The 26,581-nt window shown below is 32.7% G+C and overlaps 1 protein-coding gene across 1 annotated transcript in view; it reads right to left on the minus strand.

Moving 5' to 3' along the window:
* MMS22L (MMS22 like, DNA repair protein) overlaps positions 1-26,581 on the minus strand; it is a 126,610-nt gene that overhangs the window by 90,118 nt on the left and 9,911 nt on the right. Inside the window, exons 7-11 of the mRNA XM_045544052.1 lie at positions 24,560-24,650; positions 22,911-23,041; positions 18,243-18,356; positions 11,258-11,434; positions 4,724-4,786 (exon numbers count right to left, since the gene is read on the minus strand). Coding sequence (XP_045400008.1) covers positions 4,724-4,786; positions 11,258-11,434; positions 18,243-18,356; positions 22,911-23,041; positions 24,560-24,650 — 576 coding nt within the window. The remainder of the gene's footprint in view (positions 1-4,723; positions 4,787-11,257; positions 11,435-18,242; positions 18,357-22,910; positions 23,042-24,559; positions 24,651-26,581) is intronic.

A 26,581-nucleotide genomic window follows, 5' to 3' on the forward strand; every position in this document is an offset into this window, starting at 1 on the left:
TGTTATACGTACTATTCTATGCCATCTTCCAAAAAACAGAAGGGAAAAGAAATGAACATTTAGTGGACAACAGATGTGATCAAGATTGCTTAGTGACCAGACCAAGATCTGAATCAAAGTCTTTGTGAGGCAAGAACCCATGCTCTTTGCACTGTACCCAATCATGAGGAAATTATTTTCCTTTATTTTTTTGAAGGAAAGGAAATGAATTTCCCCTCATTTCTCTCCTAGTGGCTACAAATTAAAAAGAAAAGAAATGGCTTAGAAAATACCATTCTCCAGAGCTCTGGCAGGATAGGTTACCCTATCAGTTGAGTATGACTTAAAAAACACCTGGTTTTTAGCCTGTAGTCAATTACAGATGGCATTTGTTATATATTCTACATTTTCATGTTCTATATATTCAACTATTGCTTTAGTTTGAACCACTTTAATGTTTTTCTTAAAAATTCACCTTTAAAGGTGTGTATATGTACATCAGTTGAATTAGGAGAGAAAGGACTTGTCTATCCTTCAAGTCTAGATAGCTAAAGCAAAAATACACAGCAGTCATGAGTAGGGAGACAGCAAACATCATAGCTCAAATTTATAATAAAAAGATAGAGCTAAAATATAGAGGGAAGGAATATCTGAGAACACTTCAGTATATTAATTTCTTACATCTTCCCATCACACTTACTGGAGAAGAAAACAATGAAAACACTATGGAAAATGGAGATGCTGTCCACAAGTATGACCAAAACAGGTCTAGAAACCAAAATGCTTTACTAGACAAACACATAATAGCAAAGAAATGTTAAAATAGAAATACTGAAGGTAAGTAGTTTTATTAAGAATCCTAGAAAGTTAAATGTTTTGAGGTATTACATAGTGGAATCAAACATACATGAAGGTTCAAATCCTGGCTGTTACTACCTAAGCTAGCTGTGTGAACCTAGACAAGTTCATCAACCCCTCTGGGCCTCAGCCTCATAAGGTGTAAAACGGAAACAAGAATATTATCACTATATAAGATTGTGACAGCATTAAGAGAGTACATTAAGTGTCAAGTAGGGTGCTTGCAGAAGGACAGGTATCATTTTGTTATATGCAGGAAAGAAACATACTTTTTTAGACCATGCTGATTCTTTTGAAGATCAAATAGTAAAAGCAACAGGTTCATGGTATTGTTCCTTAAGCTGATGCATTTCAGTTTTGTGAGTTTTAAGCTCAAACCCTACCCAATCACAGAGATTTGATTAAAGACATGTAAATCCATGCCCTCTGATGAAAGATTGTTTAATAAGCCAGAAGGCCTGTGGGCCTCTTTTCCACAGTCTTAAACCTGCCTGGCTCAAGGAGTGCTACTCATCTCCTGGATTTTTCAGAAGTCCTTATGGGCTCTCAGGGTATCTCATTTCAGCTATGTGTGTGTGCGCACACTTGTGTGTGTGAGAGAGAGTGAGCGTGTGCCCAAGAGAGAATGAGCTATTTAATGCATATTCCATCAAATTATATTAAATGAATATGCTTACTCCTAATCTCTGCATTAGTCGTTTTTTAAAGAATGTCTTCTTATCTTTATTTTAAAAGATCAAATGTAGGCATATTAAATTTGGGCATACTGCATAGGTCAAATCTTTTATTAAACTAACAATAAAAACATTTACTCTTTTAGCTTAGTTATTATATAGAGATGGGAATTTAACAACTGGTTATAACATATACAATTTATTGGTTATAATATATACAATTTAACTGGTTCATTTCTTTATGTGTAACTAATCTACCTATCAGAAACAACCATAAGAAGAATAAAATTTATCTGCAAGCCAAATGATAACTGTTATTTTAGGACTGAATAAATACAGTTGGTCTTCAATATCCCAGCCAAGACCCTTCTCCTCAAGAAACACTACGCTTTTTAATTAGTAATTAGAAGATTACTGTTCTACATTATTCAGATCTAATCACATTCTGAGTTGTTTCTAGCCTTGGCCTCTCCAAATTAAAGTATATTTAACAAATCAAAATAAAATCTTCTTTTGGGTTTATTTTTTAAATACCCTTCCATGCCCTTTATAAAACTAGAAAACTATTTCTGTAACCTCAGAAAATAATGACGCCTTTAAAAGGAATGAAGGAAGGAAGGAAGGAAGGAAGGAAGGAAAGAAGGAAGGAAGGAAAAAATAGGTACGCTAAAACTAAAAACTTCTTTTCATATGAAAACAATAATGCTGTTCTAAAGATAGAACAAATGTTTACAATTAATATTCACAAATATTAAATAAGATTATCTCTAAAAAACTTTTTAAAGCCCATAACTCTATAATTGTAACTATGTAAGTAAAATTAAATGATATATGCTTTCTTTACTAAACTACAGCTCCATGTCTATTTCTGGAAGATGCTCTCTGGCTAGAAGAAAAGATTTGAAACATTATTTGCCTAATTAAAACTACAGTTTATGGAGTTTCTATCAATTTTATTTGAAGACTGCTGTATATCTGCAAGGCTTTTTTTTTTTTTTTAAATATAGCAAATGAACTCTTTTATCACCATTGGAGATCAAGTCAACGTATGTGAGCATAATCAGATTTTAATTTACTCCAATGGGGGACAACAGATATAATCACATTGATAGCTTTATTCAAATATATTATTGATTATGATCACCTACTGTATCCACAAAATTGGTTCCTGGAATTCCAGCAAGTAGTCCTGTACTACTTATACAATATAATTTAATACAATCAAGGAACAATAAAAATGAAGGAATATCCAAGAGAACCAGTGTAGTACTTCTTCCTAAATATTATAAGGACCTCTTCTGCCACGGGAAAAATATTACTTTGACTTTATGCTAGAACTAAATTCAGAGAGAATGTTTCTTACATTAGTTGTACTATCCCTACTTCTAGAGTGACTCACTCATGTCAGTTTGCTCTTAACTTTCCTGGTTTAGCACTGAAACCCCAGGCCAGGCAAACTGGGATGGTTGGTCACCCTACCTACTTCCAAGAATTACTACTTCATCTTCAAAACAGCTTTAACTGCCACCACTAAAATACCAGCTATATTGTAAAAGCATACTATGCAGTGTCAGAATAAGTTTTACCACAGTATGAGTAAGACATTCCAACTAAACAAAGTCTTCTCTCAAAAAAATATGAGTTTATTTCATTTAAAATCAAAATTATAGGGAGTCAAAATCCAAAGGTAAAAAAGTAATGATTTTCAAGAAATTAAAAGTGTTTAAAGGTTTTCAATCTCTTAGTCAAAAAGCAAATTTTTCTATGGAATAGACATGATGACAAATTTTCCCGTCTGTTGTCCCTGACCAGGATGGAGATATATATTAATATACATGTATCCATACAAACCTTTAGATTCTTCTACTAAATACTGTGTAACTTAAAACTTAGTTGAACAAAACCATAAATTCATAAACTGTTAGAGCTGAAAGCTTAAAAATTATTATATACAACAGAAACAGAGGTCTAGAAGAAGGAAATTTAAAGGACACAAGCAGTTACAACTTAATTTGGAAATTAAAGCTCCAGATGCAGGAACTGTCAACAGAAAAAAAAAAAAAACATTATCCAGACTTTACTGAAATTCTTTGTAGTTTTAACCAAGCTATGCTAAGGCATTAAGACTGGATTAATAAGTGATGCAAATCACAATAACCACTGTAAAATATGTCTTATCATTTCACAACCACTTTTTAGTGATTCTCTACATTCTTGAAATAAACATATATAGAAACTTTTTGAGTTACTAAGTCAATATGTTCTCAAAAAGAGTGAAGACGACCAATTAAAATGATACTGGACAAAAATGAAATATGAATAAACAAAAACTTTTACAGTGGTTGGAGGAAAGATTTTAAAAAGATAATAGAGCTTTTGCTTCTAGTACAATTTTACACGCACAGAATTCGTTGGCATTCTAAGCTAGAATTCTTAGTTAATAATTAGAAGATTCATATTATAACTAATGTATTTATGCTTCACTTGAAAAAGTCAGAGTTAATGCAAATAATAGGTATTTATTTCTCTTCAATTTTAAAAAATCTTTATTTCTTAACAGAAAAGTACTTATTTCCCAAATTAAGAAATATTCTTTGCTATAATTTTTGCAAAACTTTACAGGGGTATAATACAACATATTTAAAGATGTGATGAATAGTATATTTAAAACTGTTTTAAAAGGAGGTCAAGTCTGACCTCTGGGCCATGAAGCACTACATTAACAGTTCTGCAGAAAGAAAAATGATAAGGTATAAAATGAGTGCCCAGGAACTAGGACCTTATCAGTTAGAATATGATTCAAGCCTGTAAGACAAATTGCTCAGCAAGGCAAGTCACCTTCCTGCTGTGATGAGGATATAGCTGAATTTCCAGTGCCACTGACTATCTCCCTTATCATGTCTCCTAGTTTGATATCATACAGTCAGGGAATGGCTTATAGTTCTCAACCGTCTACTATTTATATTGAATACATTTTGTCAAAGTCACCAACTAGGATAATTATCTTTGTCCTTTAACTGACAGCTCAGTGTTATGGATACTCACTAAAAGGAATTATTGTGAGTTGACCCTTCGAAGAATGATTTTATCACAAGTTTTTAATAAGTTGTTTGTTACTTAAATTATTTTAACAACTTACTTGGTTTTATAAATAAAATTTGTAACATAAAAATTTAGCAAAGTCCACAAATTATCTCACTTTAATTGCATACCTTAATACTGACGGACTTTTTCAGCAGTTCTTCTACAAAGCTCCAATTTGATTCCATTTGTCTCTAGAAAGGCAGAAAATATTGTTGCATCAAAATTATTGCTCTTGATTATGAATATATTTAAAGCTATGGTATAGCAAATTAAGTATGAAGTGTATTTTCTTTATCATCAAGCATCACTGAAATTTCTTCAATTTCTAACATTACTTTGGCAAAGAGTTAATTGATGGACTTAATGGAAAAAAATTTACAACTATTCCAAAAATTCAATAAAAATTTATCATAGAAGTTGTTTTACTAAACACCAGTGCTTCTATAAGATTATAAACATTTTAATAAATATTTAATTTCTGCTGTCAGATATAATTTAATATAAAAAACCTTTATATATCTAAATGTATTTTTGGAGCTTTTTATGCTGAGTATTCTTCCCTGTTCTCCACTTTATTCACTATAGATTTTTTTCCTTCATCTTATGCATAACAGCCCTGAGACCATCTACTTTGGTAAATAAAAGTAACTAAAAATCTTATATAGAAAATTTAAAACTTTGCACAATGCTACCTCATTTAGCCAATGGCCAACTATCTGGCAACCTCAACTCTCTAGAAAACTCTCCACAGTAAGGAAGAAAGCTAAAAAGAACTTTCACAATGGCTAGGCACTAAAAACAATTCCATTTTTCCAACAGGAAAGACTGGAATATTTTCTTACAAGATACTCGGTTGACTTAATACTCAGTTCTTAAAGGTCTGGATATGTGGATACTGACCAAAACCAGAAGCATAGCACCTGCAAGAGGAACCAAGTAATGACTGGTTTTTAATATGGAAAAAAATCTGTAAAAAGTAATCATAATACTTCAAAAAGCAAAACCAGAGGCCTTAAAAAGTAAAGGCAAAGACCCTCATCATACCCTATTATCCCTATTATAATGAATATGATGTTCATAAGGATGAACTCAAATGACCAATAAAGGGTTAAAGCATATTCAATATTTTCATGATTTTAAATGGCTGGGTACTGTTTATGTAAGATGCTAACTGTACTAAGTCACTAAATAAATATCTCCTTAATAACAATGCTTAGTGGCTATGGTTGTTAGCCTCTAACACGGCACTTTTCTCCTGATATTCATGCTTTATGTAATCTCTTCCCACTAGGTACCAGGGTTGGTTGGTCTGTCACTGATAGACTACCCATGCCAATATGAGTGACAGTATGTCACGTCTAAGATTAAGTTACAAGACACTGAAGCTTCCATCTTGACAACACTCTCTTCTGTTGACTTGATCTGGGAAAAGCCATATTGAGAACAGCCCATATGATGAGTAACTGAAGCATTCTGCCAACACAATAAGATTGAAAGCAAATCCTCCAGCCTCAGTTAAGTCTTCAGAGACTGAAACCCTGGCTGACAGCTTGACTGCAACCTCATGAGACCCTAAGCCAGACCACCCAGCAAAGCAGACGTGAATGCCTAACTCTCAGAAACTAAGAATATGAGATAATAAATTTTTGTCTTAAGCTGCTAAATTTTTGTTACATAGCAATAGATTACTAATACAATGAGTTACTTTTAGTAAAAGAATTATTGACTTTTTCAAAATACATTTATATAAATAAAGTGAATGCAAAAAACATTTATCAAGAAAGAATGCAGGGTAAAGAACATGGCCTTGCCTAAAGAGATCTGCCCTTTGCCCTTAGTTTTTTGGGAGGTAATCTTTGGGCCTGATAGGAGCATCTTTGTTTCCTTGGGGGCCTATGGTCTCACTGAATAATCTAACAATGTTAGACAGCAAAGGTTGGTCACACCTATGTAGTCTTAGAGCAGGGTCTTGTCATACTCAAAAGACCAACAATGTGACTTAGGTGGAGACTCTGGGTCAGCTGACTTGGAGACTGAGATCAGTCATGTGGGTAATCAACAGTTCATGCCCACATAATGGAGATCTAACAAAAAATATGGACACTGAGGCTTGGGTGAGCACCCCTTGTTTGCAACACTCCCTGTATACTGCCACACAATCATGCCAGTAGACCAACATATCCTGACTCCATGGGAAAACAACAGAAGATCCACATTTGGTACTTTTCCTAGACTCTGGCCTATTTGCTTCATCCCTTGGCTGATTTTAACCTATATCCTTTCCCTGTAAGAAACCATAACCATAAGTATAATGGCTTTCGGTGAGTTCTATGTGTCCTAACAAATTATCAAACCTGAGGATAGTTTTGGGAATCCCCCAGCTTGCAATTGGTGTCAGAAGTGAGGGCAGTCCCTAACCTGGCAGTTGGCCCTAAAATTCCCCCCTGCAATCAAAAAGATCGTTTTGTTCTACCAATACTATATGTACACTGTGTTAGGCCCTTTACTTATTACTTCTATAAAAACATGTTTCCCATTTCACAGAAAACATAAAAGGTCATATAAGTCAGAGAATGGATTCAAATCCAAGGTGGTCTGGCACTGAAGCCAGTATCCCTTCTATTATACCATGTACTAGTAACTAATTTTTTTTTCCTTAGTAGGCTTTCCCCCAGATTTCAGCAATTCATTTTTGTATCATTCTTTTTTTAAGAAAATGTCACTATTAGTGGCAAATAAGAAAGAACATGACAGGGTTGAAGTAATTTAAGTTTTAGCTTTACAAATGGACAGTATTAATGAGTATATTTCAATTGTTCTCTTCTATCAAGGGATTGGAATTACAAGAATTATAGAAAAATAGTGTAATTCTTACCTAAATAATTTCAACTATATGGATCAGTATTGTGGCTACAATCTGTGGCTAAAACAAAAATCACAATTCAAAGGAAAAAATGGCAACTCTGTCATGCCCAAATGAAATGTAAGAGAATATGTATCAGAAGTACAGATTTTTCTTCCACAAAACCGTTTAACCTTGTGCAGCTACAGCATTTTTTTCCACACACCAAACTACACCATTGTAACCTCTTTTCTACATACCAAGTTAATTCTGCTGAAAGAAAGGAGGTAAGAAGTCATCAATTTGGGGCTACATTTTATATTTCTTATTCCACCATTAAAACTAAGATACCCATTTAAGCTTTAGTATAGGTTGTATCTCCACCAGAAATATAAAATAGATCTTCTATACCCCACTTCTAGCAGACTAGGTAGCCTGGTGCAACTCTCATGTTAAGGTTACATTTCACACCTTTATCTGGTTACTATTTCAGACTTCTCAAAGATGAGCATCAGCTAGGCTGACTGATTGCACTATGTTCTGGGCAGGGAAAGCACTGTTAGAACTGACCCCTGCAATGCCCAAAAGTAATTTTCCTCTTTAAAGTGTATGTGGTTTTAAAATTGATGACTGACATTGTGAGAGAATAACACACTCTCATCTAGCTTGAGAGAAAAGCATTAAACAGAAATGTATGAAAATCTAAAGCCTCTAACATAAGAAGTGAGATACCAAATTTTTCTTACAGGCCTATACTAAGAAATTGGCTATATTTGTGATTTAATCCACTATAGCAAAACTTCAAGTTTCAGAAACTTTTAAAATAAAAAATAATTAACAAATCTGAAACCTATTTAAAGTGGAAAGATTTCACAGTAACTTTCAGGGCAAGGCAGTTCACATTTAAAAACTGAAACATCTCCATGTTGTCACAAGATTAGAGATATTTCTCTAGTGAAGAACATATCACTAGCCATTATTACTTCATATCATCTCTCATACTAGATTGCTTTTTAGTAGAATAAAGCATGCTTACTGCATAACCATTTCCTCTATTGTAGTCAGGCATGCTAATATATCATAAAGAATAAAAAAAGAATTTATGCAATTTTCAAAATTCTGATCTAAATATATCCCAGACCCAAATGAACATACTATATAATCTTTCTGAAAGAATGAGCCAAAATGCCTTTATGTTCATAGATTAGAGTGACTGCCTGATTTTTCAATCAAACTGAGATACTTTTGAGAGTAAAAGGAAAAATTAACCAAATAGGATGAGTGGATAATAGGCATAAACAGGGATTGTCCTGGCAACTAGAACACATGGTTACCTTACCCTACCAGAGACCTTTTGTAAGGGGCAATCCTTAGGAGAATACCAATAGCAAGTTTACCTATGGGATAAAATAGGGTAATATTTAGCCACTGTGCCCCTCAATTTCTTTACCTATAAAATGGATATATTACCTCCTTACCTTCTTCATAACACTTCACTAAGATTAATTATTGTAGTCACTGAGAGATTATTAAACATGTTGCCAATGCAACATATAATACATTTCACCTTTAATGAAAACTACTAACTAGAGAACTTGAGTTTTTCTTTAAAAGCCTTTAAGAAATGAAAAAGTATTTCCAACTCTTTGAGGACTCATATAAAGGCAAGGTTTATTTTAAATGTACATATACACATATATATTAGACATCCTTATTTTTATCATATGAAAGGTTCTTTTTCAAATATGGCTCTTTTAAAACCTTCTACATAATTTAAAAGTATAAGATTTTTTTTTAAAAAAAGTATTTTGGCAAAAGAAAATTAAAAAACACAGGTTAAGCTATTTTAAACAAAAACAATTCATTTACTATCTTGATTAAGAGGTAATAAAAGCAATAATCTCCTCTGGAGTTCTCTGTATAGAACAGAAGAGTGATTTCAGCAATGCAACCATGGGTAGTTATACCAGTGCAATTTAACATTATAATAGTAATAGTAATGAGATATATATATATATATATATATATATATATATATATATTAATGTGGCTAGATTGCCTACCACATTGAGAGTATCTACGGGTCAATATCAACCAATATATAAATAAGCCACTCACTCAAGTGTCAATGACGTTGCAATAAGAATTAATAACCTAAAAGCTTGTTCCTTAAAGCAAGAGGCAGTATAATCTGTTTCGTGTGTATCCTCTCATAGGCACCTAATACTCTAACACACAACCGGAACTCAAAAGTGCTTAACTAATTACCATATTTACATATATAGATTAAAATAAGAAATATGTACTCGGAGGAATTAAAGTTGGAAGAGAAATGAAAATGCTTATGTTAAGCATTTTAGAATTATACGGAAATTTTTTGAGTTCAATGTTGTTCTAATATTCTAATAATTCAAAGATGTGAAACATTAGCATATTAGCTCTAGAAAAAAAACTCAATAAAAGGGCTACTATAGTAATACTGGATATTACTAAAATGTATTGACTATTTACTCTGTATTAGCATGGTAAATAATGATGGACAGAAACAAAGGATACAGAATTCTCTGTGAGAAATTCATTCTACTGATTTCTCTCAATAAATTGGTAGAACGCTTAAATACATTCATACTGAGCTGTATATGAACTTCTCAGAACAATTTCTAACTTATTTCACCTTATCTTGGGATCTCCTAAAGGGCCTTTTATTATTAGGGGGATCACTTAGAGGACTTGAGGCCCTTTCCATTTCTATGATGCTATTGCTAATAGTAACTGGCCTTCAGATTCCATGGATGACTTCTCAAACCTGAGTCTGTCCAATACTCTAAGAGAAAATCTATCAGGCCCATCAAGGAATATGTCTCACAGAGCAATGGTTCCTGTTCCTCACAGAGGATGAGAACCATGCAATGTTTTAAAAATAAGGATTTCCAAACTCCAAATCAGATTGCTAAATCAGGATCTCAACAGTTGAGACCTAGAAATCTGGATTTTTAAAAACTCACAGGTAGGTCTGACGATCAGCTAGGTATGAAAACTATCCTATAAAAAAGACCAATTTTGAAAATGTAGACACATGGCTTCATGATTATAGATGTTTATTTCATGGAACTGATGGGCTGATATAATACTATAACACTATTCATTTCTGAATATGGAACAAATTATATACAAACAGGACTTCAAATAAACATATACTAGCTGGTTTTATTCATAGAATTTTTTAAGTAACATTGTAAAAAAAATTTTCTAACTGGAAATTAATATACCAGTTAAGATCTCTGTTTTCTTATTAGAAGCAAACTTCATCATTGTTTAATAGATTAAATATTCTTTCAAAAAGCTTCTCTAAAGAGTGTTACACTGAAGAAATACTTATATCAAATTATTCACAAAAATAAGTAATTCATTTCTGGAGACATTTCTTTGCTAATCTTAGAGATTTTAGAACTAGATGCAACGTTTGGAACAATCCAATCCCATGATTTTTGGTTGAGGGAACAGAGGGCTATTGCTAGAAAGGTTTAAGTATAGTAATTTACTCAGGGTCACACAATTATTTATTAGTACAGCCAGAACTAGATACCAAGCCTGTAAGTTGCTTTTCTTTAATCAAACATTAAAAACAAACTTTATAATTTTTCCAAGATGTTTACAGAAAGGTCTATAGATATTTACATAAACATTATACACAGATAAAAAGAATTTATCTTTGTAGGATTATAATCTGATTTTTTGTATTTTCTGCTCACTTTCTAATTTGTCTAAATAATATATATTAATTGATAATATAAGAAAATTTAAAAGAATAAGATCTTACCATTTCATCTGGTACTCCATGACGATCAAACTGGTAAAATGATGCTACATGCATAATAATCCACCAACTAAAACCTAATGGGTCCCTGGGCTGGATTACAGGCACAGAGCGTCTTCTCTGGTCACTTGATTTTTCAAAGAGTGTTTTAAGTACTTTATTCAACCAGTTCCAAAATGACTATAGAAAGAGAGGTAATATGATTCAGTTAAATTAAGACAGTTTCAATAATCTTTGATTTAGGATTTTCCTCCATTTTTATAATGACACGTATGTACAAAAGAGAATATAAAACACATGCAAAACGTAAAGAATAGTAAAAATACCTAGGTTAAGAATTAGAACATGTAGTCATATACTTTAGAAAGACCTCATATGTCCCCACAATCACTTCTTTTTTCCATCCAGGGGTAACAATGTTGCAGACTTTTATGATAAATCATTCGCTTGTTTTTGTAAGTTTTGTCACACAGGTATGTGGGCTTATATCACAATTTGTATGGCTTCATGTTTTGTTTTTAATGCATATTTGTATTCTTATGTGGCTTGTTTCTACTCTCTTGTAACTTGTTTTGCTCAACATTGTTTCTGACAAGCTCATCCATATTAATGAGTATATCCATAGTTCATTGGAATAGTCTAGTATATGACTACATTGTAAACATTTATCCAATCAACTGTTGTTGAACATTTAGTAAGTTTTTTTCTAGGTATTTTTTTTCTAGGTATTTCATGTAAATGTTAAAGTTATTAGAGATAAAGTTGTTGGCAATATCTCTTACCTTTCTAATAAGCAGAATCTGTAGTTATGTTCCTTTTTTATTTCTAGTATTTTTTATAATCATCTCAAGAAAGATTGGCCAATTTTAGTTATCATTTTCAAGACCCAACTTTTGTGTATAGCTATCATGTCCCTTCAGCTTCCTTTAATCTGTAAATGTTCCTCAGATTTTATCATTCATAACCTTGATATTTTTGAAGTATACAGGCTAGTTACTTTGATTCAACCAGTGTTTCTTCATTAGATTGGTATTTGAAATTTTTGGCAAGAAAACCACAGAATCTTTTTTGTTGTTTCAATCACTGCATCGTATTGGGGGTACATGATATCAATTTGTCCTACTGATTAACTTTTATTACTTGGTTAAGGTAGTATCTGCCAGATTTTTTACACTATAAAGTTACTATTTATCAGTACAAAGGGGAAAATAGTATGTGGGGATCTTACCAAACTATGTAAATATCGTGTTTTTCATCATACTTTTGTCTACTACTTTTAGCATCCATTGAAGAGTCTTGTCTGAAACAATTACTATGAGGCTGTCAAATGGTGATTTTCTGATACCATCATCACTTCTACATTTATTAGGAAGAGTTTCCCTTCTCATTTACTTATTTATATCAGTAGGGACTCAGATTCTTATTGAACAGATTGCAATCCTTTTCCATCACTCATTTTACAGTGGCTGAAATTTCCCAAGTTTAGCCTATGGAAGACCTTCATGCTGGCTCTTGTGTCCTTCTGACATGTCTTCATCATTTTTTGAGCACTTCCTTAGTTTCTGGTATGGGATGTTCCAGGTTGATGTTTACTTTCCATGCCATACCCTGGAATCAGTCATTTGTCCAAGAAGCATTGTTCCCTTTCATTGAACAATAGTTATTTTAAAACCAAGATATAGCTGCAATTCATGTACTGTTACTCAGATGTCATTGCTTCTAAGCCAACCTAGTGTAAAAGGTAGGACATGTACATATGCACACACACATACACATCAATACTAGTTTTATATATTAAGAAATATGCATTTCATAGTATCTCGAATTCTAATACAACACATTATGGCTCATGCTAGCTTTCTCTCTTTCCACATCTGTAACTCAGTTTTCCAACAGTGACAAACCTGGCTCTCAGTACCCACAATTTATTTGTTAATTTGCTCAGTCCTAGAATACAAATAAAGTATTAATAGATTTAAAACTGCTAAGCCTCATATAACAATGTAAAAAACAAACCTAAGAAGAGTCCACTGTTTATAGTTCTTTACAATTTTTTTCTCTTTAGCCTTAGAGTATACTGTCAAAATAGTATATCATATGTTCCTAATGCAAAGAAATGTTAAACACCTGAGGTGGTGGATACCCCAATTACTCCGATTTTATTAATTCACACTGTATGTCTGTATGTCTGTATCAAAACATATGTACCCTATAAAGACATACAACTATTACATACTAATAATTAAAATCTAAATTTTTTTTAAAATAAAGAAACCCCAAATAGTACATTCCAAAGTTACCTAGGTTAGTATGCCCAACCTCCATAAAGAATGCTATTCATCTGAAATACTGTTAGGTTCAGTTATTTCTCTCTATATTCCACTGAGTGTACCTTCCATACATATTGATTTATTTTTGGAGCATGTGAAAGATTAACAGGATTCTAAAGTCAGAACTATACAAAGAGCTACATCAAATCCTTCCACTCCATTTTTACCCATTGATCTTTATTTCTACACCCACCAATCTCAATAGTTTCATCTTTGCAATATTTCTTTGTGCACAACTGAACATACATATGTATATTTCCTTCTTTTTCCTACATTCATATACAAAAGGTAGCATTCTATAAATATTCTTTTGCACTTTGCTTATTTTACCTAATAATACTTCTGGAAACCATTTCACATAAGCTCAGATAGCTTCCTCATTCTATTGTACATCTACACATATAATGGTTAATTTTATGTGTCAATTTGACTGGGCCACAGGATGCCAAGATATTTGGTTAAATATTATTCTGGGTGTCTATGAAGGTGCTTCAGGATGAAATTTGAATCAGAGGACTGAGTAAAGCAGACTGCCCTTCCTAAGGTGAGTCAGCTCCATTCAAGCAATTGGAGGCCTGAATAGAACAAAAAGGCCCTCCTGTGAATAGAGGAATAGTCTCTGCTTGACTATCTTTAAGCTGGGACACTGGTCTTTTCCTGCCTTCAGACTTGGACTCAAACTGGAAATTACACCATGGGCTCCCGTGGTTTGCAGGCCTTTGGACTCAGATTAGAACTATACCATCAGCTCTCCTGGGTATTCAGCTTGTCAATTGCAAATTCTAGGACTTCTCAGTCTCCGCAATCATGTGAGCTAATTCATTAAAATAAATCTCATGTACCTATATATCCTACCCAGTGTGCAGATGAAGCACTGTTTATTCAACCACTCTCTTAAATATGGGAATTTAGCTGGTTTCTACTATTATGCTATTACAAACAATGCTATAATATATAATTTTATGCATATGTATTTTAATTTGGGGGCATATACATCTGGGGTAATGCCTAGAAGAAGTGGGATTGCTAGGATCCAAGTTATAAAATCCTTGGCTTAAACTTTTTCACTGAAATTTTTAAATGCTCCATCATTGCCTTGATTTTATATTGTTTTTGAGAAGTCTAGTGTCAGTCAAATTATTTTATTCTTATAAGTAATTTGGTTTTTATGCCTGAAGAACTTGGAAGATTTCTGAGAGGACTTGAAGATTTTTTTCTTTATATCTGAAGTCAAATAGTTGTAGTAGGACATGTCTTGGGATGGATTGCTTGGGGTTAATCTTTCACATTATCCAATAGGCCCTTTCAATATGTAGATTTAGGTCTTCTTTTATTTCTGAGAAGTTTCCTTAGATTACAGTTTTGAATATTAGCTGTATACCATTGCTCTGTTTTCTTCTGAGGGATTCCATTTATGTGTATGGTTATTTCTTCTTTGCCTATCTTCCATTTTGACAATTTTCTCTCTAACTCTTCATATTTTTTTTAACCTTCTTTGTACTCCTTCACTTTTTTTTCAGCCTTTCTTCCATGCCCCTTATTATATTTTCATTTAAATCTATTCTCCCTTGGGCATCTTGTAACTGAGTCAATTATAATACCATTTTCTTCTTCCAGTTTCTCTCCTGCATTTAATTTACTCTTTTCATCCATCCCTGGTTTTCTGTCCTTTTGTTTTTAACATTTGAGTACCTCATTCAAGGTGGGTTTTTTTTACCCCCAGATGTTGCCTAAGCATCTTTAATTCAATCTGCAGTGCTAACTTACAATTTTCTTCTGCTTTATAGTTGTTTCTGGAGAGAGGGTATCATCAGCTGAAGTGTATCAATTCTGTTCTCAGTTTTCTTCTAGTAACTTCATATAGGCTTACTTAGTTTCATTCTCTTCATTTTGTAGATCTGGACTAATTTAAAGGATTTCTAGTTAAGGAGCAGTCTCTTTTGACAATGTACCAAAGTCCCATTTCTTTATTGGATTTCTTTTTTTTTTGGATGGTTGTGGTGGTGGACAAGTGGGTTTAAGTCCTTTGATTATTTTTGTTGTTGCTGGTGGTAGTGGCGGTGTTTTGTTTTATAAGATGCTAAATTTTCTGCTTTCAGTTTTTGTCCCCTTTACCATTTATACTTCAAAAGTTACCACAACTCTCTTTTTGCCTTTTCATTCTCCAGAAACTCTGTCTTCAGAGACTGCCATACACACACTTTTAATAGTAAATATATTTTCTCTCCCTTATGATTTTCTTAATATTTTGTTTTCTCTAGCTTACTTTATTGTAAGAATACAGTATATAATACATACAACATACAAAATGTGTGTTAATTATGTATGTTATCAGTAAGGCTTCTGATGAATAGTAGGCTATTAGTAGTTAAGTTTTGGGGGAGTCAAAAGTTATAACAGTTTTTTACTGCATGGGGGGGTCAAAACCCCATGTTGTTCAAGGGTCGATTATAGTTTAATTTGCTCTTGCTGTTCTTTATTTTGTGGGAAGGTATTGTGGAAAGATACAGGTTTAAGCATTCATCCTCAAGTTGTTCTTGGCTACCTGTAAGTCAATGGCTTGAAATTTTAAATGAACTCAGCCTATAAACCCGCATAAGGGCTTGGATTGCAATAATAAATACATAGAAGCAATCTTAAACTTCTGCAAAGCACCACAGTTAAAGACAGGCAATTTTCCTTACAAATTTACTTGAGTTTCCAGTTTATCTTTTTGAGTGCTCAGTTTTATGAATAATTGGTTTATTAGTAGGCTGCCAACTTGGGTCAGCTCTGAACTTTGTCTTCCATTCGTGTACCTATAATGCCTAAAAGCCAAAGTTCAAGTTTACACAGTTCAGCAACTACCTATTAGGTTATGAGGAAGCTTCGATGTTTGAGTTCCCAACTGCATTTAGTATTTGGTCTCAGTACTTCTTATTTTCTACCAGCTTACTGACACATTTAAAATGCTTATTATAGAGTATCGAGAATGATTAGATTATTTTTAGCAAGAAGTTCAAATTGTCTTACTCTCAGAAATGGAAACTCCTAATTTGACTGTCAAAATCAAATAGGCCTCAAAATTTGTGAATAATATAACTTATTTTAGCTGTATTAAAATAATGAAATGACTAGACTTTCATTATTTTAAGATAAGTATAGTTATCACATAAAATGAAGAGCATGTACATCACTTAGGTTAAATAGTACATATTACTCTGCAAATGTATATAATTTAATATCTTAAATTGTACCCATTTTTCTGCTTACAAATCTAAAAACAGACAACTGGCAACAGGATGAACATGTCTACATTACCTATATATAGTTTATACTTCAAGACTCAGCTTTATAAACCAAGAACAATTCTAAAGAAACACAAAATTCCTACAATTAAGTTTGTAGAAAATGAAAAAAATTAATGTTTGCCATGGCCATGTCAACAAAACTTTTAAAACTAGCAAATGATCAACAGGAAAAAGAAATCACTGAGACTCAACATTTAAATCTTATTACAGAAAGCTGAAATCTATTTCTGACAAACCAAAATGCCAGGAGAAAAAAACTCTTACGTGCTAATAAGCAAAAGTACATTAAATTTACACTTATTTGCTGATAAAATTTATACTTATTTGCCACTAAAACATAAATACAGTGCTTGTAAACCTGCAAAATTATAGTTATTAAAATTAGATAGCAGCACCCAAATCCCTAATTATAGAAAACTGGGAAATTAAAAAAAAAAAAAAGAAAAATTAAAAGTACTTTTTCATATACTATTTTTATATACTATAAAAGATTGTTAGTATTACTTCACAATGGATTGTTCACACTTACTTCTGCCTATGGATATTTCTCTTTTTCAATAATCTACAACACTTGAAATATTTAAAGCCCTGTTCTAAAGACTCAACTGAGAATGAAGTGAAAGAAAATCTCCCATCTTCCCCTTTGTGCTTTTTTTCCTCCTCCTTTGAAATATGCTGTAAAACTGAGAAATAGAAACCTATGTTTTATTTTTCCCCAAATCTTCTAAATCTGCCATATTTCCTGAATAAAATGTTTTCTGGATTACTAGAGGGTATTAAATATTTGGCCTAAAAGGTTCCTGTTAAGAACAAAATAAACTTAAAAAAATAAGAGTCAAATCTTCTACTTCTCCTAGATTTTTCATATTACCAACTTGGGGTTAAAAATAAATAGGCTTGGCTGGGCGTAGTTGCTCATGCCTGTAGCATTTTGGGAGGCCAAGGCAGGAGGATCACTTGAGCCCAGGAGCTCAAGACCAGCCTGGGTAACAGAGCAAGACTCCATCTCTACAAGAAATAAAAAAACATTAACCAGCAAAATGGCACACACCTATAGTTCCAGCTATTCAGAAGGCTGAGGAAGGAGGATCACTTGAACCCAGGAATTTGAGGTTGCAGTGAGCATGATGGTACCTCTGCACTATAGCTCAGGCAACCAGTGAGATCCTATCTCAATTAATCAATCAATATATAAACAGGGTTAAAAAATAAAGTAAGTATTCAGTACTCCGTTATTGCTCTGTTTGGTGGTTGTTATTGCCTTATTATAATGAAGGAAGTTATTAAGAGTTTTCTTGGTCCAAACCACTAGATAAATTCAACATAAAAGTTAGTAACAATAACTAACGCATCTATTTTCCAACTTACTTCTGAGAAAGACCATTTACTTCTGTGGTCTAGAAGATGAATGAGTAGAACCCATAATTCTTTAACGCATAGACATGGGCAATGATGACTCATTAATGATTCAGAAGGCCTAACCTGTGGCAAAGAAAACAAGTTATTTATAAGAGAACAGAACTTTACATGCCACGAATCTCCTAAATTGTTTTAAAAGAATGATTTAGATAACATAAAATTTATTCTTAGATAAAATTACTTATGAAAAATGTGCCATTTCATTAACTTTTAAAATAAATTTCCATTTTAAACCAAAAGTTTAGAATGAATTTGATTTTCTACTAATAAAAACAAAAAACAAGACAAAACAAAACAAAACACCTCTGCTTTAATCATCTAGTCCAGTGGTCAGTAAACTTTTCCTCTAAAGAGCTAGATAGCAAATATTTAAGATTTTGTTGCCATAAAGTCTCTGTCACAACTATTCAACTCTGCCATTTTAGTACAAACAGCAGCCACAAACAACAGATAAGAAAACAGACAGAGCTGTCTTCCAGTAAAATGTTACTTACAAAAACAGGTGGTAAGCTAGATTTGGCCTTGGGGCCATGGTTTGCTCATCTTGAGCTAATCCACCTACAACAACAAAAAAGACTTCTAATGAAAAGATTAGAAGATAAATTTTGATCTGGGCATGGAGGCTCTATGTCTGCAATCTCAGCACTTTCAGAGGCCAAGGCATGAGGATAAATTGAAGACAGGAGCTAAAGAACTGTGTGTACAATATAGCAAGACCCCTCTCTATAAAAAGCAAAAAAATTAGCCAGGCATGGTGGTGCATGCCAGTAGTCCCAGTGACTTGGGAGGCTGAGGCAGGAGGATCACTTGAGCCCAGGATTTCAAGTTTACAGTGAGCTATGATTATGCCACTGCACTCCAGCCTGGGCAACAGAGCAAGATTATTTCTCAAAAAAATGGTAAAAAGCAAAGAAAAAAAAAATGAAAAGAAATTTTGATTCACTGTAAAGCACAGTAAAAATTCTTACAAGATAGAATATATATAATTATTAGGGATTTATAAAAATGAAATAATTTCCAAATTATTTACCATTGTGTAACAAAATGTTAGTAGCCTTAGATGATGCAGACAATATACACTATATTTGCAAATATTGCCAAACTTCTGAAATTCATAACATAGTCAATATTTTATGAATATGTTATATATACATTTGAACATAATACATGGTTAAAAATGAAGTGTTAGTAGTCCTAGCCAGAGCAATTAGGCAAAAAAAAAAGACAGAATCTAAATGGGAAAGGAAGAAGTTCAATTGTCACTATTTGCAGATGACATGATCTTATACATAAAAAACACTAAAGACTCCACCAAAAAATTATTAGAATAAAGAAACTCACTACAGTTGCATGATACAAAATCAATATACAAAATACAGTACCATTGTTATAAAATAATAAATTATCCAAAAAAGAAAGAAAAAAATCCCACTTGTAATACATAGCTACAAAAAAAAAAAAATACTTAGAGATAAATTTAACCAAGTAGGTGAAAAACCTTGTACACTGAAAAATATAACCCACTGATAAAAAAAAAAAAATTGAAGATACAAATAAATAAAAAGATATCCTGTGTTCATGTACTAGAAGAATTAACATTGCTAAAATGTCCATACTACCCAAAATGATCAACAGAGTCAATGTAATCTCTACCAAAATTTAAATGACAATTTTTTACAGAAATAGAAAAACAAAAACCTAAAATTTGTACAGAACCACAAAAGACCCTGAATAGCCAAAACAATCTTTAGCAAAAAGAACAAAATTAGAGGCATTACCACTATCTGACTTCAAAATATATTACAAAGCCATAATAATCAAAATACTATGGTATTGGCATAAAAACTGACACCAGCACAAAAAGCCCAGAAACAAATCCATGCATTTATGGTCAATGGATTTTCAACAAAGATGCTAACAACACACAATGGACAAGTAGTTTCTTCAATAAATAGTGTTGAGACAGCTGGATATCCACACACAGAATAATGAATTTAGACCCTTATCCCACACCATATACAACTCAAAATAAATTAAAGACTTAAGTAAGACCTGAAGCCATAAAACCAGTGGAAGAAAACATAGGGGGAAAGCTACATGACATTGGCACAGGCAATGATTTCTTAGATATGACCCCAAAAGCATAGGCAACAAAAGTGAAAACAGACAAATGGGATTATACCAAACTAAAAAGGAAACAATTTTCACAGCAAAGAAAACAATCAATAAAATGAAGAGAAAACCTACAGAAGAATGGAAAAAAATATTTGCAAACACATAATCTGCTAAGGGGTTAATATCTAAAATATATAAGGAACTCCAACCACTCAATAGCAAGAAAACAAATAGCCCAATTAAAAAATGGGCAAAGGACCTGAATAGACATTTCTTAAAAGAAAACATACAAATGGCCAACAGGTAGGTGACAAATGGTCAACATCACTAATCATCATGGAAATGCAAATTAAAACTTGATGAGCTATCCCCTCACACCTGTTAGAAAGGCTACTATCAAAAGGACAAAAGACAATGAGTGTTGGCAAGGATGTGGACAAAAGAAAATCCTTGCACACTATTGGTTAGAATGAAAATTATTACAGTCATTACATAAAACACTATGGACAGTCCTCAAAAAATTAAAAATAGAACTATCATATGATCCAGCAATCCCACTATATGTAAAAAAAAAAAGAAATAAGTATGTTGAAGAGATATCTGCACTCCCATGTTCACTGCAGCATTATTCACAATATCTAAGAGATGGAATCAACTGAAATGACCATCAATGGATGAATGGATAAAGAATATTTAATATATATACATAATGGAATACAGTCATGTATCGTTTAGTGATAGGATGCTTTCGGAGAAATGCGTTGCCAGTGATTTCATCCTTGTGTGAATACCACAGAGTGTACTTAAAACATTTTTAGCTACTACATACCCAGGTCCTATGGTAAAACCATCTTGTATATGTGGTCCATCATTGACCAAAATGTTGTTATGCAGTGCATGACCATACTATTCAGCCTTAAAAAGAAGGCAATCCTGTCATTTGCAACAACATGGATGAACCTGGAAGTTATTATGTTATGTGAAATAAGCCAGGCACACAAAGACAAATATTAATACCACATAATCTCACTTTACACATAGACTCTAAAACAGTCAAACTCAGAAGCAGAGAGTAAAATGATGGTTACTAAAGGCTGTGAGGGAGATGGGGGAGGAGATGTTGGTCAAAAGATATAAAATTTCAGTTGGACAAGATGAATAAATACAACACTGTGACTATAGTTAACAACAATGTACTATCGTATGTATTCTTGAAAATCACTATAAGAGTAGATTTTAAGTGTTCTTACCCCAAAAAAATGGTAACAATGTGAGATAATGTATATATTAATTAGCTCTATTCAGCCATTCTATAATGTATGCATATATCGTGTTGTATATAACAAATATACACATTTTTTAATTATAAAAAACAAATTTTTATATATCTGGTTAATCCACCATTACTTCAATTGTAAACATACACACTAAATTTAAAAGATAGATAATCAATGCATAAAACGATCTAAATTTTAAAAAATTATAAAAGTTGATTCTCCTAAATCTTGATTTTTGACAAGTAGGGTTCATGTTTAGAATCTGAAATACGTGACAATACTCTATAAATTTCCACTACTTAAAAATGAACATGTTCAGCAGCACCTTTAAATCAGTCTCCATTGAACATTTTATGATAAGTGTAATTTAGTGCAAACACACAAATTCACACGATTCCAGATCTTTTCTGAAAACAAGCAAATAACTTTAGCTAAGTATTCATTTATTTTATTATTACATAACAGCAACACAACAGACTATTAAACGGTTGGCCTCTTCTGTCTGAACAGAAGTTAAACTTTCAGTCATTTTCTAAATATCTTGTTTTTATTTATTTTTGATAATATGGGGAAGACTAGTTTTTTTTTTTTTTTAAATTTCACCTCTTCATGGGGGTATAAAACCTCAGGTTACATACATTGTCTGTGTCCCACCCATCCCCCTGAGTCGGAGGCCCAGGCGCGTCCACTCTCCGGACAGTGCACCTGGCATACACCATGCAGTCATACCTCCATCCCCTCTCCCCCTCACCTCCCCAAGTTAGCACCTTCAAGCATGACCATTCCCCAGACGGTATGCAACGCACTCATCATGCAGGCATGCATCTCCCCGCCCCCCCCCCCCCCCCCCCCCCCCCCCCCCGTCTCAGTCTGATATCCAGTTGGTATCCTTCCCCGATGTGCATTTAGGTGATGATCAGGGAAACCAACTTTCTGGTGAGTACATGTGATGCTTGTTTTTCCATTCTTTGGATACTTCACTTAATATAAGACTAGTTTCTTAAAAAAAAAAAAAGTTCCAAAATACTAATTCCAGCCTGCTTTAAATGTTTAAATCAAAATTCTTTTCCCTTTCAGCTCCCAGACAATAGTAACTAAATATAAACTTGGGAGAATTAATAAATAAACCATTTTAGATTAAATTCTTATAGATTAAACCACATGCATTAAGGACCAAATATTGCCTTTAGGTATCAAGAATACAAATAAACTCTTAAAGCATTACCTTGTCATACCTGTTGAGTGAAAGGCTTATTAAATCACACAGGAGATTTTCACAATGTTCTTCAAATAGGTTGATATTGGTTAAATTGTCACCTGCCAGATTCATAAACTGATGACCAAATATAACTTGTTCTGAAAATGTAATAAAATAAATTCTATTTAAAACAATAGGAGATTTTACTAATTCAGAAAGGGAAGAGTGACTGTACCTTTAAATTATAACAAAACTGAAACATACAGTTTTAAAAATTGTTTTGCAAATAAAATTTGAATTTGAGGACAATTCTTATAGGACCACTGATAAATATTACCTAAAAAAGTTTCCAATCCTTCCAAGTAGCACTTAATAAACTTCTCTTTTCCTAATTAAGTCTATATTTGAAAAGCATAAATGCAACATCACTTTAAAAAAAAAAGGGAACATGAGAAATGCATCCACATTTCTATTAATGATGAAGCCTTTAAAACATTATTCTTTTCACAAATACTGATAAGCTGACCACATGCAATTGTTTTGTGGCATAAAATAGAGCAAATCAAGGTAACAGATAACCAAAATTTATACCTATATTAGAGTAAGTCAACTTGCGTATTACTCTAAGGAAATATGTGAAATAGAGTCCACATGAGAGAAGAAATTATATATTTGTGTATACCTTTGTATGTTTATGTGTATGTACATATGTACCAGTATATAGACATATATATATATTTATTAACTGAAAATTATTGTTGGAGTGGTATCTTTACAACCTAAATGATAGGTTGGTAATAAAACTTAAAGATGGCAAACAGCAAGATCAAGAATGGGCAATATATGAAATAAATGATTATTATTCATAATACATATAAATTCCTACTAAAAAATGAGGAAAATTTGCAAAATATAATGAACAAGTAATTAATAAAGCAAATATAAACAATAAAATTATGTAAAGATGTTCAACTTCACTGGTAAACAAGAAATTATAAAACAAAAAAGAAATTCAATGTAATTTTCCATGTATTAGTAGGCAAAATATAAAAAAAACAATTAAAAATACCCACTGCTGGCAAGAGTATAAGGTAAAGGCACACTAACAGTCAATTATATAAATTGGTAGGGCTTTACTATATAGCAAAAGAGCAGCATCTACATTATTAAAACTGTAATGTGCCATTCTACTTCTAAGACTCTACAGAATAACTGAACATAAAGATATATATCTATACAGAAGCATGTTCAGTGAAAAATTATTTGTAATATCAAAAAAATGGATAACTTAATTCTCAAAAATAGACATGGCTAAATACAGACCCATAACATGTAGCCCTTAAATGGATAAAAAGGAACTATATGTACTAAAATAAACAGATCTCTAAAAAACTGCTAAGTGATATCATCTGTGGTTAGAAACAAAAACAAAATCCTACCTATGAGTTTCTATATATGTATATTAACAGATAGAAAGTAAATATGGAAAGATAAACAAACTAAGCTGTTCCCAAAAGTTATCTCTGGAAAAAAGGAATAAAACTTTCACTTTTTCTTTTGGTTATTATTTGATTTTTAAAAAAAAATATCAGAAAGCATTTATTACTTGTATAATTTTAAAAAGCAATCAAAGTTTAGATTAAAAAAAGACATAAATCAGAAATCCATTAACTTACTCAATTTTTCACCCAGCACGTGAAGAATTTCTAACACCAGCCAATGGACATCTAAGTGAAGATGTAATAAATGCCAGGATGGTGGGAAAAGCTGTGAATGACATTATCAACTGTGATTGAGCATTCATTAATACTTTACTAGGATTTTATAGTATGTCACAAAATTCCTCCATAAACACAAGGATAAAGAACCAATTAACCTACCACTATTCAAAAGCTCAGAGAAAAACCTTTGTCTTGTTCATTAGAGGATTCTTTCATTGAAGATCTTTGAAAGCAGGATATATTTTCATCTGTTGGTTTAAGATAGACCCACCTTGGGGCTGTTGGATAGACTTGTATAGTAAAGGTCCCTTCCAACCAACCTCTGATTCTACTAAAGCTGCAAGGCAGTAAGAGAATTTTTTAAAACACTTATTTTCATAATTTTGTTTTAGAATGTAGCTAGGAACAGTCTTTTTTAATGTAATAAGTACTCAGAATCTCCTATATAATATTTTAATGAGAGTACTTTAGACTACCATGTAGACTATTATTATCCCCATTAAGAAATGAAAGTTAAAAGAAGAAAAGAAATTTACCTCTCAATTAATGCATTAGGATTCAAACCCAATTCTATCTGACTCAAAAATTAGTACTTTTAACTACTGTGCTGTACTGGGTTGTCAATAACCTCTCTCCAGTCAACATGTGGTATCACTATAAAAATAAATACAATGACATAACATGTTCCATTAAAACAACTAGCAACAATGATGGAGTGGGAACTTGCCTTTTCAGGCACACAAACAACATAAAATGCTACACTAATAAAACAGTATTGGCAGAGGAATAGATAATAAACAAAAGTAAGAACAGGGAAGAGAGAAGGCCAGGCACAATGGCTCATGCCTGTAATCCTGCCACCCTGGGAGGCCAAGCTGGGAGGATAGATTGAGGTCATGGGTTTGAGACCAGCTAGAGTGAGACCGTCTCTACTTAACAAAAAAAAAAAAAATACATTACTTGAGCCCAGATGTTTGAGGTTGCAGTGAGCTATGATGACGCCACTGTACTCTAGCCAGCGTAACAAAGCGAGACTCTGTCTCCGAAAAAAAAACCAAAAAAAAAAAAAAAAAAGAACAGAGAAGAGAGAAATAGATAATATGGTATCTCAAATCAGCGGAAAAAGCATGAGTCATTCGATGAAAGATAGGATTAACATATCTATTTGCAAGAAAATAAAGTCAGATTTCCTTCCACACTGCATATTTTTAAAAAGAGATAAGAATAAATGTAGGGCGGGGTTCGGTGGCTCACGCCTGTAATGCTAGCACTCTGGGAGGCAGAGGCAGGCAGATTGTTTGAGCTCAGGAGTTCGAGACCAGCCTGAGCAAGAGCGAGACCCCATCTCTACGAAAAATAGAAAGAAATTATATGGACAGCTAAAAATATATATAGAAAAATTAGCCAGGCATGGTGGTACATGCCTGTAGTCTCAGCTACTCGGGAGGCTGAGGCAGGAGGATTGCTTGGGCCCAGGAGTTTGAGGTTGCTGTGAGCTAGGCTGATGTCACGGCACTCTAGCCTGGGCAACAGAGTGAGACCTCCGTCTCAAAAAAAAAAAAAAAAGAAAGAAAAAGAAATGTAAAAATCAAAATTTTTTTCTAAACAGCATAGATGATAAAACACCAAAAATTGACAAATATAACTATATAAAAAACCTAAATCATCTCCCTGGGAAGTTAGCTTAATTGGTAAAAAAGAAAAGATAAATGGAAGAAATTATCTGTAATATATAATATCCAACAACTATCTCTAATAAGAAGAGTTCCTAAAAAATAAGACAGATGCTTGATAAGAAATACCAGTTATAATGAGACTTTTCATATATATTGATAAAATATAAAAAATACAGTCTTAAAAGATGCTTTTTATTTTTTTTGTTGTTTCAAAAAAGAATAGTATTTTACTGCAATTTTATTATTTATTGAAGATTATAAGTTCCCCTGTTTTAAAAGTTCAGTCCTCTTAGCTTCAAAT

The sequence above is a fragment of the Lemur catta genome, chromosome 2 (genome assembly GCF_020740605.2).
Source record: "Lemur catta isolate mLemCat1 chromosome 2, mLemCat1.pri, whole genome shotgun sequence".
Classification (NCBI taxonomy): Eukaryota; Metazoa; Chordata; class Mammalia; order Primates; family Lemuridae; genus Lemur; species Lemur catta.